This window comes from Plecotus auritus, assembly GCF_963455305.1.
Source record: "Plecotus auritus genome assembly, chromosome: 7".
NCBI classification, from domain to species: Eukaryota; Metazoa; Chordata; class Mammalia; order Chiroptera; family Vespertilionidae; genus Plecotus; species Plecotus auritus.
The window spans coordinates 8,340,966-8,359,621 of NC_137774.1; the positions used below are offsets into that span (position 1 = coordinate 8,340,966).

At 48.0% G+C, this 18,656-nt stretch overlaps 2 protein-coding genes across 2 annotated transcripts; both read left to right on the forward strand.

Moving 5' to 3' along the window:
- Nucleotides 1-1,166: 1,166 nt before the first annotated feature.
- Nucleotides 1,167-6,631, forward strand: LOC308254301 (keratin, type I cuticular Ha3-I-like; the record flags this gene model as incomplete). Its single annotated transcript, XM_080680259.1, has 7 exons — nt 1,167-1,514; nt 2,977-3,059; nt 3,936-4,092; nt 5,039-5,200; nt 5,285-5,410; nt 5,575-5,795; nt 6,505-6,631. 7 exons carry the CDS (start codon nt 1,167-1,169, stop codon nt 6,629-6,631), a joined length of 1,224 nt encoding a protein of 407 aa, XP_080536385.1.
- Nucleotides 6,632-12,676: 6,045 nt separating this feature from the next.
- On the forward strand, nt 12,677-18,171 carry LOC308254302 (keratin, type I cuticular Ha3-I; the record flags this gene model as incomplete). Its single annotated transcript, XM_080680260.1, has 7 exons — nt 12,677-13,024; nt 14,750-14,832; nt 15,516-15,672; nt 16,882-17,043; nt 17,128-17,253; nt 17,632-17,852; nt 18,054-18,171. 7 exons carry the CDS (start codon nt 12,677-12,679, stop codon nt 18,169-18,171), a joined length of 1,215 nt encoding a protein of 404 aa, XP_080536386.1.
- Between the last annotated feature and the right edge of the window lie 485 nt (nt 18,172-18,656).

The window sequence follows — 18,656 nt, forward strand, 5'->3', positions numbered from 1 at the left end:
ACTGGGCTCAGGTGTTTCTATGTCAAAGCCACCGAGGACTTCCTTTTTTCTAGCTTTTGGTGGGCATTACACTTCCCCACTAAGCAGACTTCCTCCTGTTAGAATGAAACATCCTTTTCTTCTTTGGTAGAGACCAGGCTTTCATTTCCTGGTCCATTCTAACGTAGGAGGGGGTATGGCCTAGTAGTGGTTGAATCCTATTGAATCCAATCCATTTGTGTACTGTTGCATCTCAGCAGTGAGAAGATCGGAAGAGGGACACTTAGGGATGGAGAGAGCTCGGCCTTGGGAATCAGAGAGTTCCAGGTTTGACTGCTAGCTCCACCATGGAGGAGCTTGATGTCCTCATCTACAAACCCTGCAGGGTTTCGGACTACAGCAGATGACGCATCTGAGGTGCTTAGCACAGTGGGTGCTCAGGAAGCAGGAGCCATTCTAATAATAGTCATACTGTGTGTAAGCACATGGTATAGTCCTCATGCTGAGTAGGTCCCAAGATGTTAGTCTTCATGTTCTGTGAACACTGAGGAAGAGCAGAAATGGAGCTGGGGGCATCCTGTAACTTCTCCCCCCCTCCTCCCATTAGGAAGAGGCTGCCATGCCTCCCCCTGCCCTGGATGGCATGGCTAAGGGACATTGAGCTGGATGGCCTCCTAAGTCCTTTCTGACCTCAGTTTCCAGGACTCCCTACCTCAGGAGTCTGGCTTCGGCCAATGGTTTTTCTCACCAAGTCCTTACAGAGTAGGAGCTGGATGAGGCCACTTCTTGGGTAGGACAAAGAGGCACAGACATGCCCCCAACTCGGGGGGACAGGGTACAGCAGCTGTCAATCTACCCTGACACTTTGTGAATAAGCGCTCCTGTGGACAAGGTAATAGGCTGGTCACTTTGAAGCTCTTACTTAACCAACCAGCAATATGGGTGAGGAGTCCTGACTTAGCAAAGAAGCCAGAGTCAAACATTTTATGAGGTGAAGGACTCGCGTGAGGTGGCTAAAAAATGAATGGAAAAATGGGTAATCAGGGTAAAGGGGGGCAATGCTGTACGTGGTTGCCACACCCACGGCTGATGGACTATAAAGGCTGAGGAGAGGACCAGGGCTTATACCAGAGAAAAGGAATCAGGCTTTGACACTGACCTTCAGAGCTTGGCTCCCTCCCAGCACCATGCCTTACACCTGCTGCCTGTCCAACCTGAGCTGCCGCTCCAGCTGCCCTGCCCGGCCCTGCGTGGCCCCCAGCTGCCACAGCACCTCCCTGCCCGGGGCCTGCAACATCCCCGCCAACGTGGGCAACTGCAGCTGGTTCTGCGAGGGCTCCTTCAATGGCAGCGAGAAGGAGACCATGCAGTTCCTGAATGACCGCCTGGCCAGCTACCTGGAGAAGGTGCGGCAGCTGGAGCGGGAGAATGCGGAGCTGGAGAGCCTCATCCAGGAGCGCTGCCAGCCCCAGGAGCCCCTGATGTGCCCCAGCTACCAGTCCTACTTCCGGACCATCGAGGAGCTGCAGCAGAAGGTGAGGGCTGGGCACCGCACTGCCATAGAGTGACCTATTTATCCAAACTCAACATACCTGCTTCTGAATGGATTTAACACTGTGCGAAACTAACGTGGAGAATGATGAAGACACAGACTTCATCAACTTAGGTGTGGCCCACCAAGTAGTCTTAGAACATCTGTTTGGGAAGCCCCACAAGGGAAACTTACAGACTAGGGGCAAGGCAAGGCATTAGGCTGAAATCAGTCGTAGCAATCTGATACTGTTTCTTACCTAAAAACAGAATATCAGATTCTTTAATTCCATTATGACATCCTGGTCTTGTTTTCAGAGCCTATACCATTAAAAACAAAACAAAGCATGCAGCCCAATTATTTCTCAGAAGTAGGAATTTCGTGAGTTCTCAAATAAGTCAAAGCTTTCACAACTGTAGTAATAGACTAAAAACAGCAGAAGGGCCCTTGACTCCAGAGCCTCGCTGATAGGCACAGACACTGTGTCACCCTCTAAAGCAGGCATGCATGCAAGTGAGAATTCAGGGCGGGAAATGCAGGAGCAGAAGTGGGGATAAGTAAAGAGTCAGCACCGAGTGGGACTTACTACCTAGTGCAAATCAGGGAGGGCTTCCCGGAAGAGACAGCATCCGAGCAGAGTTTGAAGGATGAGCGCTACGCCAATTGCACGAGCTCTTGATTCTGGGAGGGGATGTACTGTCCACAGTTCTGTAGTTCTGACGAAGTGAATGCCAGAAAGAGCTGTGTCATCTGAAGAGCATGCTTATTGACCCACACTTCGTACTAGGCTCCGTGCTGGAGTGAGGGGTGAAGTCCTAAGACAATCCAACAGGGGAGGGAGATGTGGAAATGAATGACCATGGTGAAGGCGGTAAGAGGTGTAAGTAGCTAAGGGCCAAGTACTATGAGAGCTCACGGAGGAAGTGACTCCCTGTAAGAGCTGAGGAAGGAGGGGAATGTGGGTCTTGCTGGGTGGGTGAGGGCATCTCCGGGTACTTCAGGTAGAGGGAGCAGCTTTGTGCACAAAAGCCTTGGCCAGGCTGACTTGAGGGGAGAGTGGAGAGAGGTCAGCAGGGCAAATACATGGGTCTGGGAGCAGGATAACCAACTTGTCCCAGTTTGCCTGGGATCTTCCTGGGGTTAGCATCCCAGGAACCCCCTAACCCTAAGCAAACTGGGGCACTGGTCCCACTTTGTGAGGCTTGGTACCCAGAATGCTCAATGCCTACAGGAAGCCAGCAGCAGACCAAGAAGAGAATTCCTGACAGCAGGAGCGTTTCCCCTCCACTGTTCTAGTTTTGAAATGATCAGTTCGATCAATCCTCCTTTTATCCCCAGACTGTACATCCAAGAAGACTCGAAGCTATTTGGAAGAAATGTGGCTGAATTCAAATAGCTTTTCATGTGAAGACACAAGGCATTCTTGCTTAGTATAACTCACTTAGTATAATTAATTCTGGCTCCAGATCCTGTGCAGCAAGTCAGAGAACGCCCGGCTGGTGGTGCAGATCGACAACGCCAAGCTGGCTGCGGACGACTTCAGGACCAAGTGAGAATTCTCTAATGATCAGAGAAGTCTAGTGAGGGGCAGGCTGAATGGCAAAGTGACTGACTCTATCCAGGGAGCATGTGAGCAGAAGCTGTCTGGATGCTATGGGAGGATTCTTACACCGGCTTAGTTAGGTCCAATGTGTCCAAATCTCCTCACACTGAACCTAAGATTCTGTATTTTAGGTTTAGCTTGAAGGAGCTCAAGAAACCACCCATTCTTTCTCTCTTTCAGCTTCATGTCTGGACCAAATTTGAAAAGTGAATTTCACACCATTTCTTAGTATAGGTTAGTCACTTTCAGCCCATGTCAGAGAATCGATCAGTTTTTCTAGGTATGACGATCACAATCATAAAATCCTTTGCATTTTGATGGGACCCTACAGTTGACAACGTGATTTTGCCGATGTCCTTTCTCCATCTTCAGGTCCACCCGATGAAGTGCTAGTGTGGTTCCCCTCTTACAGATGAGGAAGTCAAGGCTCAGAGAGATTAAGGAACTTATCCACAGCCACAGTGTCAAGGTTGAATCTGACTGACTTCTAATTCACAACACCAGATGGCTTCTTGGAGTAGCTGGAAAGGAGGGCGAGACAGCCTGTATGTCAGGCTTACGAAGTTTAGACTCACTTAGGAAGGCAAGATGACAGGACGTAGCTGACAGCAACCTGTGAATGGACTCTTAGAACAGACGCAGTTACTATTGCATTAGAACCTTCTCTCTGGGTCTCAGGGAAGAAATAGGTCTTTTTACTCAGCATGGTGATATTTTTTTCTTTCATAAACTTTGAAAAAAATTCAAAATATAGGTCAGCCAAGGAAAGCCTGGGAGGAATTCTTCCTCTTTAGCCTCCTGGGCCTTTGGCTGTGTGTGCAGGTATGAGACGGAGCTGGGCTTACGGCAGCTGGTGGAGTCAGACATAACCAGCCTGCGCAGGATCCTGGACGAGCTGACCCTGTGCAAGTCTGACCTGGAGGCCCAGGTGGAGTCCCTGAAGGAGGAGCTGCTCTGCCTCAAGCAGAACCACGAGCAGGTGAGGGAGTCCCAGTCCCCAACATTCCAATAGTGAGAGTTCCACAACTCCCCTGAGCAGGATAAGGCAGGGCTTTGCTAAGCATCCTAGAGCTAACACAACATTTTGCTGGTTGCTCGAAACATATTTGGGGGATTGTTAGGGAATGAGTCATAGGCCTCCTTTATTTATTTTTATTTTTAAATCTAAAGGAGTGTGGTCAGTTGACCTATTTCTACTTAGGGCCAGACCTGTAATGAATAGTCCAGACAAAGATGTTTAAAATACTTTCTACTGTTTGCTAAGGTCTGTTATCTTCTGAATAGATGCCAAATGAATGACTGAGACTGGAACTAGATAGCAAACTCTTTGTATTAGGTGTCACCCTAGATATTAGAAACCAAGCTGGGTGGGTGGGTGGATGGATGGATGGATGGATGGATGGATGAGGAAAGTGGAAGAAATGAAGGTTGATTCAAATAATGGTTGATTCTGACCTGATGGTTGAATGTAATACTAGGAAATCAGATGCGTGTCTCAAACATTAAATGTTGTGATGAAGAGGATACAACCCTTAACAGATAGTGTATGGTGGTAGGAGACATGAAATAAATGGGAATTGGTAAACCTTATTTCTCCATATCTAAGTAGCAACAGTTATAAACCAGTTATCATGCTAAGTTTATCACTGAGAAAAGAGAAAATCAGGAGAAAATGATAGAATCTTGGGAGTGGGAAGAAACAATAGCAATCATTTAACCAAGCGACCTCATGATACAGATAAGGAGAGGCTCAGACAGGAGGACTAAATTACAAGACCTAATTTAGCTGGGTTTTCCATCTACTGAAATTCAACTCATAAATCCTAAATTTCAGTGCAAACCTCTTCCAACCACACCAGACTCCCTCAAAGAGAGTTAATTTTAGTCTCTTTCTGTGGGTTCACTCCTTCTCCTTCCTCCACCAGGAAGTCAACACCCTGCGTTGCCAGATTGGAGACCGCCTCAATGTGGAGGTGGACGCTGCCCCCACCGTGGACCTGAACCGCGTGCTCAATGAGACCAGGTGTCAGTATGAGGCCCTGGTGGAGACCAACCGCAGGGACGTGGAGGAATGGTACACCAACCAGGTGGGCATCTCGGCACATGGCCACCCAGGACCTCGGGACCCTGAAGGCAGGGTCTGATCCTGTCTCTTACCTTTGGTGTTTCAGACCCAGGAGCTGAACAAGCAGGTGGTGTCCAGCTCAGAGCAGCTGCAGACCTGCCAGGCGGAGATCATTGAGCTGAGACGCACGGTCAACGCCCTGGAGATTGAGCTGCAGGCCCAGCACAACCTGGTGGGTACTGTTCAGACCTGCTGGTGAGAAAGTCGGGGAATCAGAGTCACAGGGCAGCCGTTTGGGTCATAGTTTCTTTAAGCTTGTGACGTCTATGGAACCCTAAGGAGGGACATGCTAAATAAAGGAGCAACTCTGTGACATTCTTCCTCTTCCCCGCACAGAGGGACTCACTAGAGAACACGCTGACGGAGACGGAGGCCCGCTACAGCTCCCAGCTGTCCCAGGTGCAGTGCATGATCACCAACGTGGAGTCCCAACTGGCTGAGATCAGGGGTGACCTGGAGCGGCAGAACCAGGAGTACCAGGTGCTGCTGGACGTCAAGGCCCGGCTGGAGTGTGAGATCAACACGTACCGGGGCCTGCTGGAGAGCGAGGACTGCAAGTGAGTACCCACAGGCAGCACATCCCCAGTTCTACTGAAGAATACATTAAGGACTTTGAAAGTTAAGTTTCAGAAGCCAACATGTCTTTGGAGACCAGATGTATGGTATTTTTGTTAGCGTAACCTGGGCTAAAGGTATTTTCTGGTCCAAAAGATACTTGAGAGACTTGACTTGGATGCTGATGGGTAAATAAAGCTTTGTACCTTCAGGGTGGGATTTAACCCAAGCACCCAAATTCATTGTTTTGTGGATCCCAGTTGGACCCATCTGAGGCAGGCAGAGTGGGAATCATATAACCATCGTCAAGATGAGCATTTGAATATCAAAAGGGAGGATAACTCAGTAACTCAGGGTCCAGCACTTGTCCCCTAACACAGAATTTTTATGAATAGTCTGTGGACTTCTCACAGTTCTGTACGGCAGGTCTTACTAATCCTGTTTTAGGGAGTAGGCCAAGGCTTAGAGGGAGGAAGTGACGTCTCTACGACTCCAGGGTTACAGAGCGAGGGCTGGGATTACAACATGAGGCTTGGCTCTTTTCTGCCACCACTGTCTGACACTAGAAGGGATGATCAGAAGAGGCTTGGCTTCTTAAGGTGTCAGAGAATGAATTCCTCTTATCCCCATGTCTCTTTGGGTTGAGTCCCCTCCTTTTTAAAAAAGAAATTACCCCTCTCATGCTAACAAGCTAATGCTTCTGTGTCCCAGCCTGCCCTGCAACCCCTGCGCCACCACCAACGCATGTGACAAGCCCATCGGGCCCTGCGTCACCAATCCCTGTGCCCCTTGTGGCTCCCGAACCCGCTGTGGGCCCTGCAGCACCTTTGGGTGCTAGACATCCTGGTGCCAGCAGGAGGATCGCACGAAGACAGAAGACCACGGATGGACCAGCCCTGTTTCTCTGACAACCATCACCGCAGGAACTCCCCGCAGGCATCACCATCGATCCTGGTCTAGAAGAAGAACATAAGCCCAGCGTGCGGCTGACTCTGAGCCCTGCCTGCCTGATCCTCTGCATTCAAGGCTGCTCTCCTGTAGTTACTGTCTGACCTGAGCGTCAGACAGGTCTGGGCCATGACGGTGTCATCTGAGATGTTTTGTGGTTCTCTCTGTTGCTTTGACCTTCTCTCGTAGTTCCCCAGTCCCTTTGCACACCTTCTAATAAACGTTCCTCTTGCAAAGCAGAGATGATGTGTATTCATACTTTTCCAAGTGTTCGCTCTATGTTATGTGCTTCTTATAAACCCACTTGAAAGCTTAGGCGGACTGTGTAGTTGAATCCTCTCCTAAAAGGTCTTCGTCATCATTAATTAACATTCATTAAGCACAAGGAGCCCCAGCAGGCACTCAGGCCAGCAGGAAACCAGTGGGGCCATGAGAGCAAGAGGCCTCATCTAAATATGATAAACACATTCATTATGGGACCTTAGTAAAATACAACGGTTACCATTTCTAGAAAGTTCCACTGTTTCTTTTCCAAGTGCCTACAAGAAGAGCTCTGGACAGCAACCAAGTACCAGGAACTGCATGGCTAATTTTCTCTCTTGCTCACATAGTAACAACCATGGAACTGAACGCAGAGCTCATGCTCTGAATGTCAGTTACATGTGAGGTGTGATTATGAGAGAATGAAACTGATTTCAAACAAGCACACAGACTTTATGCATCCTTCAACGTTGTCACCTGGGGAAAGATGATGCTATTAGCACCCCAAACATCTCTTGAAACTCCTTTGGGCAAAGAACTCATTATAGTGGGAGCCTTATATTTGAGTAATACCCAACAGATTTTTCAAGTGTTTTACTTCTCATTTGAATGTTTTAATCACTGAGATTAAATTTGGATTTTGGGACCCCTCCCCCATAAAAAAGTACTTTAGCATCAAACTAGGACACCGAATCTTTGCCAATGTGAAAACTGACAGCTTTGCTGGGGCCCTGCTCCTACTGGTGCCCATTGATGTCGGCGTAGGTTAGTGGCTCCCAATGGCTGTGGTCTGTGCGATGCCACTGTCCCAGTCATTGGCCAAACTGCTAGTCATGTCGTCTTTCCTTCAGATGAAGCTGACACTCTCTCCCCGTGCTGTGATGATGTCTGCTCCAATCTTGGTCTTCAATTCATATTCCAGTTCTTTGAATGTTTACTCCATTGTCATTGATGTTGTTGAATCTCCCTTATCCAGACTTAAGGCATGAAACCCTGGAAGATAATTGAGTGACACTCCATGCTGTGCGCAGAATGTCCCAGACCCGGTGGGTGCATTCCAGCCTCTCTTCCTTCCTTCATGGCGAGTTCAATCCCAGGAACCACCTCCACACCTTGTACAAATACCCCTGTCCAATCCTTCTCATCAGTTCTCTGTAAACGCTGGGACCACTGTCCACCAATAGTTGCCTGCAGCTGCCTTTATCAGGGACAGGTGCTTCCCAAACACCATTGTCTTTTGTTGTCATTGCTGAAAAGCCTATTGCCAATCTAACGGTGGATCTATTGCTGATAATCTTTTTTTCTCTCTCTTGGACTGTTTCTAAGATTGTCTCTTTGTTTCTAGTGCTGTGTAGCTTCACTGCATTATGTCTAAGGCTGGGGCTGGTTTTGTTTTCCTACTTAGGAGCGAGGGGCTTCTAGAACTGATTCATGCTTTTCAACACCTGTGTAAAATTCTCAACCACTATCAATTTTGAATATGGTTTCTGTCCTATTCTGTTTTCTCCTTCTGAATTATTATTTTAAAAATAGCTTTATTGAAATACAACTCATACCATAATATATAATTCATATACCATAAAATTCACCTATATGAAGTATATAGTTCAATAATTTTAAATATATTGATAGAATAATGTAACCTTTACCATAATTTTAGAATATTTCATCATCCCCAAAAAGAAATCTTTTACCCAATTAGTAGTCACTCCCATTGCCCCCCACCCTCCAGGCCTAGGCAACCCCTATTGTCTCTATAGATTTGCCTCTTCTGGATATTGCCTATGAATGGAATCATACAATATGTGGTATTTTATGACTGGCTTTTTAAAATATAGCATACTAGTTTAAATTTAGAAAAATAAGAGCAAGTTCAATTTTTTATTCGTTAAATCCTCCTATAACAATGAGCATACATTTTTTTTAAGTTCACCTTTTCATTAAGCGTGCAGTCTTTTGAGAGATATAAATTTTTTCAATGGTTTGAGTTCCAACACTCACAGAGACCAAAGGCCTTGTCTCCTGTCTTTTATTTCTCTAGTCTAATGCACCTTTCCCCATTTTAGACTCTTCCACAAACTCTCCACGTGAGCCTCGGCAAGCTTCTTCCCCCTCTGGGTCAACGCCTTCCCATTTGCAAAATGAAAGAGTTGGATGAGATGGCTGCCTAGGTCCTCCTTGGCAGTGCCGACAGTCTAAGATTCTAGACTTCATATGACTTAGACATTATTTGCAGAAAAGACATTTTATCATCATGTATGTGTGTGGGAAATCCATTCTAAGAATGTCGTCCGATGAAGTGATCCTGAAATACCCAGTTGTCTTGGCCTATGGGCTGACAGTCCATTGAGAGAACATTTCTCCAGGGCTGGGTCCTCTTGGCATTCTCTTCACCTGCAGCTCAGACCTACACATCAGCCAATTCATGAGCAACAGGTCCTTTGATCCCATAGGAAGCTTAGTTTCCCTTCATCAGTTCCTAATAGCTCCCTTTTGAAACTGGCAAACTCAGCAGTTACCACAAGAATGTGAATGCCAATCATGACAAAGGCTTTATTTCCAGAATAACAAGCTCAAGGGCAACTTAACGATTATGTTGGAATAGGAGCCTTACCTGGGTCCCTTTACAACTCTTTATTGCTTTAGAAGACTTGTAAGAATTTCCTTTTGGAATTTTTAATGTCAATTTTATGTCTTTTTCTTGTACAGAAGTAATATATGTGTTTTTAAAAAATTTGGAGGAGACAAAAAAGAGTAGAAAAGAAAAAAAAAAGCATTCATAATCCTACCATTTAAAAACATGCAGTGTTATCATTGTAGTGTGGTTCTATTTTATCTCTCAATTGTCCTCATTGTTACAATCATTTTAATTTTATTATAACTATTTGTCTACCTTATTTTGGGTAAGTGTATTGCTCTTGAGTACGGTCATCATTTGAACAGTTGTGATTCTAAGTTTCTCCAAATGGTGGGATATAATTCTGTATCTGATGGGATATAATTGTATCATCAATGTAAAAATAAAAATTGAAATCAGGCCATAAAGTACTTCAATATTGCTGAATTCTATCATCTCCACATTCACCCTTCATTCTTCTTCAACTAACCATATCTATGGACAAAAATATTTTCTCCCCTCTCCCCCTCACTGCCTTTAATTTCTCTCCCTAGAACCTAGGTAATGGCAGATCAGATTGGTTGTGAAGTTATTGAACACTTCTGAAGCATGGTGATGGGGACTGGGAATTCAAGGGGTCAGCAGATTTGGGTTCAAGTGATAAGACCCTAAGCCGGCCATTCCTCCATCCTGTGCCTCAGTTTCCTCATTTGTACAATGAGAGACTTGAATGAGATAATCATTAAGATCCTTACCATCACACTTGTTCCAAGATTTTCCCTCTCTCCTTTTGATAATTTTGGCATTTGAGCTCTACCTTAAGTAGTGGGAGGAGGAAAGGAAGAGCAAAGCAGTCTGGTTGCTGATCTGCAGCTGTAGCTGAGGGGCTCTGCTCTGAGCACCTTTATTTGAGTTCTGCTGTGTCCCCTGCTAGGACGATGGTAAGGAACCCCTCCTCTCCCTGGGCAGTACATCTAGGCACACAACTGAATTCCTTCCTCATCACCTCCCTTTAGGATATTAAGTCTCACCTTATGCCTTGCAACAAAACAGAAGTTACAGGCATGGACAGTTCCAAGCGCTTCTGCTTCTTGGCTAATTGTTCCTACATTACCAACTATTATAAATCGTCAGATCCAAACAAGACTGACAACTTGAAGCTGCTTAAAGCACACTAATTATGGTAAGAAAGTCTGTATGGGTAAGAGCAAAGCTCACAAGCTTTATAATCAGGTGTACAAACTGACTGTGGCAGGACTTCTCTAAACCATGAACATCTCAGCTCAGGGTGTTTAAAGTCTCAGTTTACCAAAGTTCCATGCGGGTGTTATTCTGAAGAGCACAGGTGTGGTGTGTACCTGTGTGACTCTGGAAAGGTCCTGGCAACTTCCTGGTCAACTTACCCAAGACCCTCTCCATGGTTCTGATCTTACCGGGCCCCTTGGCCGCACTAAGAGTTTTGACCTTCAATTCCACTTTGATGCTCTCTCCTCCTTGGCCTTCTGTCATGCCAGGAACCAGCTCTCTTCATGTTCTCTCACCAGTTCCCCATTCCATCTTGCTCTCTGGCTGGGGAGTTTTCCAAAGTTTGGTCCTCAGCCCCTTGTTGTTGTTCTCTTTGTGCACTCTCTCCCTGGGCTTATTTCTCCAGCACTCATATCTGCACTGGGATTATATGTGTTGGGAATTCTAGTCAACTCTGAGGACCTGCTGCACATTTCCCTGTTCCCTTCAAATGCTCCTTATCAAGAATGAAACTATATCACTTCTCTTCTTAGAACCTTCAATGGCTCCCCTTTGCCCTTAAGATAAAGCCTAAACTCAAGGACCTTCATATAAGGGTCCTTCATGCCTTCAGGGAACTCATCTAGAGAGAGAGGTAGACATGAATCATGACAATGCCAAGTTCAAGGTGAGTTGAGAGCCTGGGAAGGAGGAAGAGAGGATCTGTCAGAAGTTAGGAAAGGAGGTAGGTCATTTGTACCTATGCAGCAGGGGAGGATGGAAAGAGTCTGCTTCTCCTCCACCCTAATCTATCACTCCCTGGCTCACACGGTCCTTATTGAGCCTCTCCCAGTTCCTCTGATGTAGAACTTCCCAACTTACTGAGGTCTGAAGAAGTTAGGGAAGGAGGTAGTTCACTTATTTAGGAAGCATAGTATGATGGAAGAGGAGAGATCCGTGCTGGCATCATAAATTCACAACATATTAACTCCTACCCTCTATGCCTCGCTTTGTGCATCTGTAAAATGGATATAAGACCACTCACTCTTGAAGGCTCATGGTGGGGAGTGAATGAGATCATGTTTCTGAAAAGTGTCTAGCACCACCTTGGGCCTGTGTAGGAGCCCAACAAATGCCAGCTCCATCTGACAACAGCCCTGGTCTGACCCTCCATTCCTCACTGTTCCCTGTCCGAACTATGATCCTGGTGAATATCTGTTATTTGGTTGATTGACATTATCATGGATATGGGTGGTACCTGCATATCAGGCAAGGGCCACTGGGAACCAGGCAGTTTGAATGGTTCCAGAGGGATGTATTCTTCTTTCTGAGAACATGGGTTTGGAAGCCAGTGCTGGGAATTTGACCTAGCCAAGGACAAATTGACAGGCAGGAGCTAAGTTTTTCTGTCGTAGCGAGCAGAGCCAGAGGCTTGCCAAGGAGTCAGGGCTGGGAAGCCAGGAAGCAAAGGAACGACGGTGTCCCTGGCCCGCCACGCCCAGTAATAAAGGCCAGGGCGTTCGCGAGGCCAGCGCTTTGAAGCCACACAGTGAGGCTCTTACTTCATCGACGCTCAGCATGGACGAGGAGTCCTGAGGTAGGGAGAAGCCCCAGTAAAGACTTTTATGAGGTGAGGGACTCTTCTGAGGAAACATAACAAACCAAGGGGAAGGGCTTTTGACAATCGCCAAGTAAGTAGGAATGAAAGGGCTGCCTTCCATGTCCACACCCTCTGCGGAAGGGGTATAAAGGCTCTCAGAACGAGGAGACCCACACGCTCCTTGGAGAACCGGGACTCTGTCTGCAGCCGGCGCCTCGCTCCCTCTCAGCACCATGCCTTACACCTGCTGCCTGCCCAACCTGAGCTGCCGCTCCAGCTGCCCCGCCCGGCCCTGCGTGGCCCCCAGCTGCCACAGCACCCCCCTGCCCGGGGCCTGCAACATCCCCGCCAACGTGGGCAACTGCGGCTGGTTCTGCGAGGGCTCCTTCAATGGCAGCGAGAAGGAGACCATGCAGTTCCTGAACGACCGCCTGGCCAGCTACCTGGAGAAGGTGCGGCAGCTGGAGCGGGAGAACGCGGAGCTGGAGAGCCTCATCCAGGAGCGCTGCCAGCCGCAGGAGCCCCTGATGTGCCCCAGCTACCAGTCCTACTTCCGGACCATCGAGGAGCTGCAGCAGAAGGTGAGGACTGGGCACCGCACTGCCCGGGCAGGATGTTGTAGAGGGGGCGGAATGTGAGCTCTGATTCAGAAATAAGACAGGCTCTCTGTGGGACTGAAACACAGAGTTTCAAGTCTGGCTTTTCCATTTTGTTTCCTGGAGGCCCATGTTCTTCTAGGCTCAGGACTGTTAGGTCTGAACATTTGCATAGTGTTAGTCTATGTGGAGGTAGCAGCACTTTGCATAAATACGCTGTAATTAAAAGCTGCTGTGCATTTGCCAAGCTCCGGAATTACTACCCTGGGGTGAGAGAAAAGACTGGGCCCGAGAACCTTCGGTAAAGCAGAACTTTCTGTAAAGACCGGACCATTTTCTCTCTCCCGCATCTGGACTTCCGACGGCTCTGACCTCTTACTACTGTCCTCTGTGGGTCCCTAATCTCTGTGACCTCATTGTCCTGACCTAGATGCCTCTGGGCTTCTCCTGCTTGTACTGTCCAGCGAGGGCATACAATGGTTGGCTGGAACCAGAAAGCATGAAAACTACCTACCAGGACATGGTGCCTGGGTGGCCGGGAGGGCGTGGCTGCTTTCCTGACCCAGCCCACGCTCCCAGCTGCAAGTTTATTTCCTTATTGATCTTCCCCGCTGGATTGGGAGTTTCTTGAGGGCAGGATCTAGTGCTGACTCATTTTTGTTTCCTCAGCTCTTAGAACCATGCCAGACATATAGTAAGTTTTAAAAAAATAAATGCTACTTATTATCAACTTCTCAGTACTGCTTATTAGGAAAGAAAAAGGAAGATCATTTATCTACTGATACTTTTCTGGGTGTTCTTTTCAAATTAAATTTCTCAAATAGTTATTGAGCACAGAGATAGCACTAATCTTACCTAATAAAAGAGAAACATGCAAATTAACAATCACTCCACTATGCCCACAGCCAATCAGAGTGAGTATGCAAATTAACCCAACAAAGATGGAGGTTAATTTGCATATGCAGGCATGGAGAGGATTGGAGTGAAGCCTGCTATGAGGGGAAGGGGGGCGGTGGAGGGAGCTACTGTAGTGGTACTTCAGAAAGAAGCAAGGACTTGCGGCTCCAGGCGGCCCGGGAGCGAGGAGGTGCCTGCTCCTGAGCAGCCAGGGAGCGGGGACTTGCCGGCTCCCGGGTAGCCTGGGACCAGGGACTTGCCAGCTCCGGACAGCCAGGGAGCGGGGACTTGCCGGCTCCCAGGAGGCTGGGAGTGAAGCCAGGGGAAGGAAGGCCTATTCTTGCACGAATATCGTGCAACGGGCCTCTAGTAGTCTTATATAAGATCTACTAGGGTTTTCCTCTCTGTGCTCCTTCCAGATAGATAAATTAGTAGGGATCGCCACTGCTGAAAGTAACCCAGCTCCCTCTAGCCCGTGTTCCCAGCTCACTCTAGCCCGTGTTCCCAGCTCACTCTAGCACGTGTTCCCAGCTCACTCTAGCACGTGCTCCCAGCTCACTCTAGCCCGTGTTCCCAGCTCACTCTAGCCCGTGTTCCCAGCTCACTCTAGCACGTGTTCCCAGCTCACTCTAGCCCGTGTTCCCAGCTCACTCTGGCCCGTGTTCCCAGCTCACTCTAGAACATGTTCCCAGCTCTCTCTAGCACGTGTTCCCAGCTCACTCTAGAACATGTTCCCAGCTCACTCTAGCCCGTGTTCCCAGCTCACTCTAGCACGTGTTCCCAGCTCACTCTAGCACGTGTTGGGTCTTCCAGATCCTGTGCAGCAAGTCGGAGAACGCCCGGCTGGTGGTGCAGATCGACAACGCCAAGCTGGCCTCGGATGACTTCAGGACCAAGTGAGTGGCAAGCGGGGTGCTGCCTTCTCTCTGTCCTCTCCGTGCCCTTAGCCTGTGCTCAACACTGATGAACATCAACAGAGCATTTCCCTGCGTGTGTTCCCCAAGGGCTCGAGGCTCACCAGAGCTGAGACCTCTTTTCCGGATTCACCTCCTGCTTCTCTGCAGAATGACATTCCCCAACCTAGTGCAGGAGCCTGCTCCCCAGTGGTCTCCTCTGCACAGCAGTCCATCAGGAGACTACGGAAGGTGTATTAATTTTGGACATCTCACCGTTTTTATGGACTTTTATCCCTTTAAGTCCACTGGCTCTTTATTTATTAAAAATAATTACAGCCCAGCTGGCGTAGCTCGGTGGTTGAGGGTTGACCTATGAACCAGGAGGTACCGGTCACGGTTCAATTCCCGGTCTGGGCATATGTTCGGGTTGCGGGCTCGATCAATGATTCTCTCTCATCATTGATGTTTCTTTCTCTCCCTCTCCCCTCCTCTCTGAAATCAATAAAAATATATTTTAAAAAATAATCACCAGGGCATTTTTCTCTAGGAGCTACTGCTCGGTGTTAAAAACCTAAATGAAGGAGATGGCTGTACAAAACACGAGCCCCAACTCCCAGTTGTCTGACAAAACAAACCAGAGTCTAGGTCAGGCCTGTGTCCGATGCTCCTGTTACGTATCGCAGGTACGAGACGGAGATGGGCCTGCGGCAGCTGGTGGAGTCGGACATAAACAGCCTGCGCAGGATCCTGGACGAGCTGACCCTGTGCAAGTCCGACCTGGAGGCCCAGGTGGAGTCCCTGAAGGAGGAGCTGCTCTGCCTCAAGCAGAACCACGAGCAGGTGAGGTTTCCCGAGGAGCAACGGGATTGAACTTGCCACGGCCTGTTTCCAACCCCACGGGGTGTGTGTGGGAGAGGCTCGGCAAGCTGGGGAACGTGTTTTCCAAACAAAAAGGGGTTTATCGAGAATGAGTAACCTAAAAATCCCTGATAGCAGATTAGGAGTTTTCTGCCGGAGGCAGGAATGAGAGTGAAGGAAGCTGGCGAGCCCGATAATGAAAGGCCGGCAACCAGGCAGCCTCCTCTGTCCCCAGGTCAGAGCAGGTCTGCAGGGGTCTTCTACCCAAATTCTCCACTTAGCAGCTGGAGAGGCCAGGGTGAGGCCTCTCGACACAGCAGAGAGGGCTGAGCTGGAAACGAAGCCCCTCTCTTCCATCTCATTCAGAGCGCTTTCTGCTGGACAGAATTGTCTGCAGGAAACATAGAAAAATGCTCACCACCACTGCTCGGTTGCACAATAAAGAAAACTGATATTACGTGCAAACCTTAAATTCCCGAACAATGTAAATGGTGATAGTTGATATTACTCAAGTGTGTGTTGTGTGCCAAACGTTGTACCCAAGTGCTTTAGAACTCCAGAGGTAGAAACTGGGAGAAGCTTCTAGAAGCCATATAGTAAGGGGTGGAGGGGAGACCCAATTCAAATCTGCCTGACATCCACCGAAGCCCAAGCACCACACAATGTTGGCTCAGTGAGATTAGCAGTGAGATGAAGAGACATTGACTTCCTCCAGCAAGATCTATGCTGGTGGAATCAACAAATCACTAGTTATGTGACAATGGCAGATTTTGAAGTAAGCAGTCTTTAATTCATCTTTAGCCAGACTCTATCCTTTTGTATTACCCATGGTTAAGAATCCAACATAAGAGGCTTTCTGGTATACCAGCAAAATCTCTGAACTTGGTGTTTGGGGACCCACAGTGCAAACTGTGGTCCATTATACTTCACCATCCGCATGAGGAGTGGTACACTGAACACGAGGGTGGGAAGAGGTCATGGACTTGAAAGCACTTTGTAGAGTGAAATACTCAGATTACTCATGAATATAGAACCCAGTTAATGAGAGGATCAGAGGGAACTGAGCTGTTGAAAGCTTATGAATGATCACAAGTTGAATTGCATTCTTAGAGGAGAGGATCAGGATCCTTTAATTTTTTAAATCATTAAAATGTAATAAATACTGTTCAAATATTTTAAATCTTCCACCAGGAAGTCAACACCCTGCGTTGCCAGATTGGAGACCGCCTCAACGTGGAGGTGGACGCTGCCCCCACCGTGGACCTGAACCGCGTGCTCAATGAGACCAGGTGTCAGTATGAGGCCCTGGTGGAGACCAACCGCAGGGATGTGGAGGAATGGTACACCAACCAGGTGGGCATCTCGGCACATGGCCACCCAGGACCTCGGGACCCTTAAGGCAGGGTCTGATCCTGTCTCTTACCTTTGGTGTTTCAGACCCAGGAGCTGAACAAGCAGGTGGTGTCCAGCTCAGAGCAGCTGCAGACCTGCCAGGCGGAGATCATTGAGCTGAGACGCACGGTCAACGCCCTGGAGATCGAGCTGCAGGCCCAGCACAACCTGGTGGGTACTGTTCAGACCTGCTGGTGAGAAAGTCAGGGAATCAGAGTCACTGGCAGGCCTTTGGGTCACAGTCTCTTTAACACTTTTTTTTTAAAAAACACATTTTTATTGATTTCAGAGAGGAAGGGAGAGAGAGAGAGAGAGAAACATCAATGATGAGAGAGAATCATTGATTGGCTGCTCCTCCATGCCCCCTAAGGGGGATTGAGCCCGCCACCCAGGCATGTGCCTTGACTGTGACCTTCTGGTTCATAGGTTGATACTTAACTACTGAGCACCACTGGCTGGGTGTCTCTTTAACTCTCAAAGCTTGTGACTTCTATGGAACTCTATGGAGGGTCATGCTAAAGGGTGACATTCTTTCTCTTCCCTACACAGAGGGACTCACTGGAGAACACGCTGACGGAGACGGAGGCTCGCTACAGCTCCCAGCTGTCCCAGGTGCAGTGCATGATCACCAACGTGGAGTCCCAGCTGGCTGAGATCAGGGGTGACCTGGAGCGGCAGAACCAGGAGTACCAGGTGCTGCTGGATGTCCGGGCCCGGCTGGAGTGTGAGATCAACACATACCGGGGCCTGCTGGAGAGCGAGGACTGCAAGTGAGTATGAAGCTAGTTATACTTTCCTTGAGGGCACACGAAGTTGCTGGGAGGCGGGGGGTCTTCTTGATGGAAATCATTTTATAACTCCAAGAGTTTGGTTGGCAACAAAGGAAGAAAGATATAAACAAACTGTGTTTAGTATCTTCCAGTTTCTTCAGCTCATGTCACTCTAACTTGCCCCAATGGTTTTGTCTCCAGTCTTCCCTGCAACCCATGTGCTACAACCAATGCATGTGACAAGCCCATTGGACCCTGTGTCTCCAATCCTTGTGGCCCACGTGTTCGGTGTGGGCCTTGCAGTACCTTTGTGTGCTAAAGGCCCTGGTTCCAGGAGGAGGAGAAGGGCTCCGAAGTCACATCTCAACTCTACTTGGTTCAAACATCTCCAAGAGTGACCACTTAGGATAAAGGAAGAAACTCCTCTCACACCAGCTTCCAGGGTTCACCTCTAGGCTCCTGCTGAAATTCCTGGCTTGATTCTTTCCTGTAAGAGATGGCAGAGTCACCTCACTGTCTCCAACTTCTGAGACACATAGAGAAATCTATAACAGGGTCAAGTAATATCTATTATCACAGTGACACATTTACATAATGTGTTATGCTTTCACAGGTACTCATCTAGATGTGACTTTAAAATAAGTTCATTAAATGTGATATTGCTGATGGGCACACTATGAAGCTAAACATAATTGGGAGACATTTTCCTTGTCACTCTTTTGGTCTTTGGAGATGCAATAACAGATCCCTTGTTAACCTCCTAATAAACTTTTAATCTGGCACAAAAGTGATAACTGTCCTTTT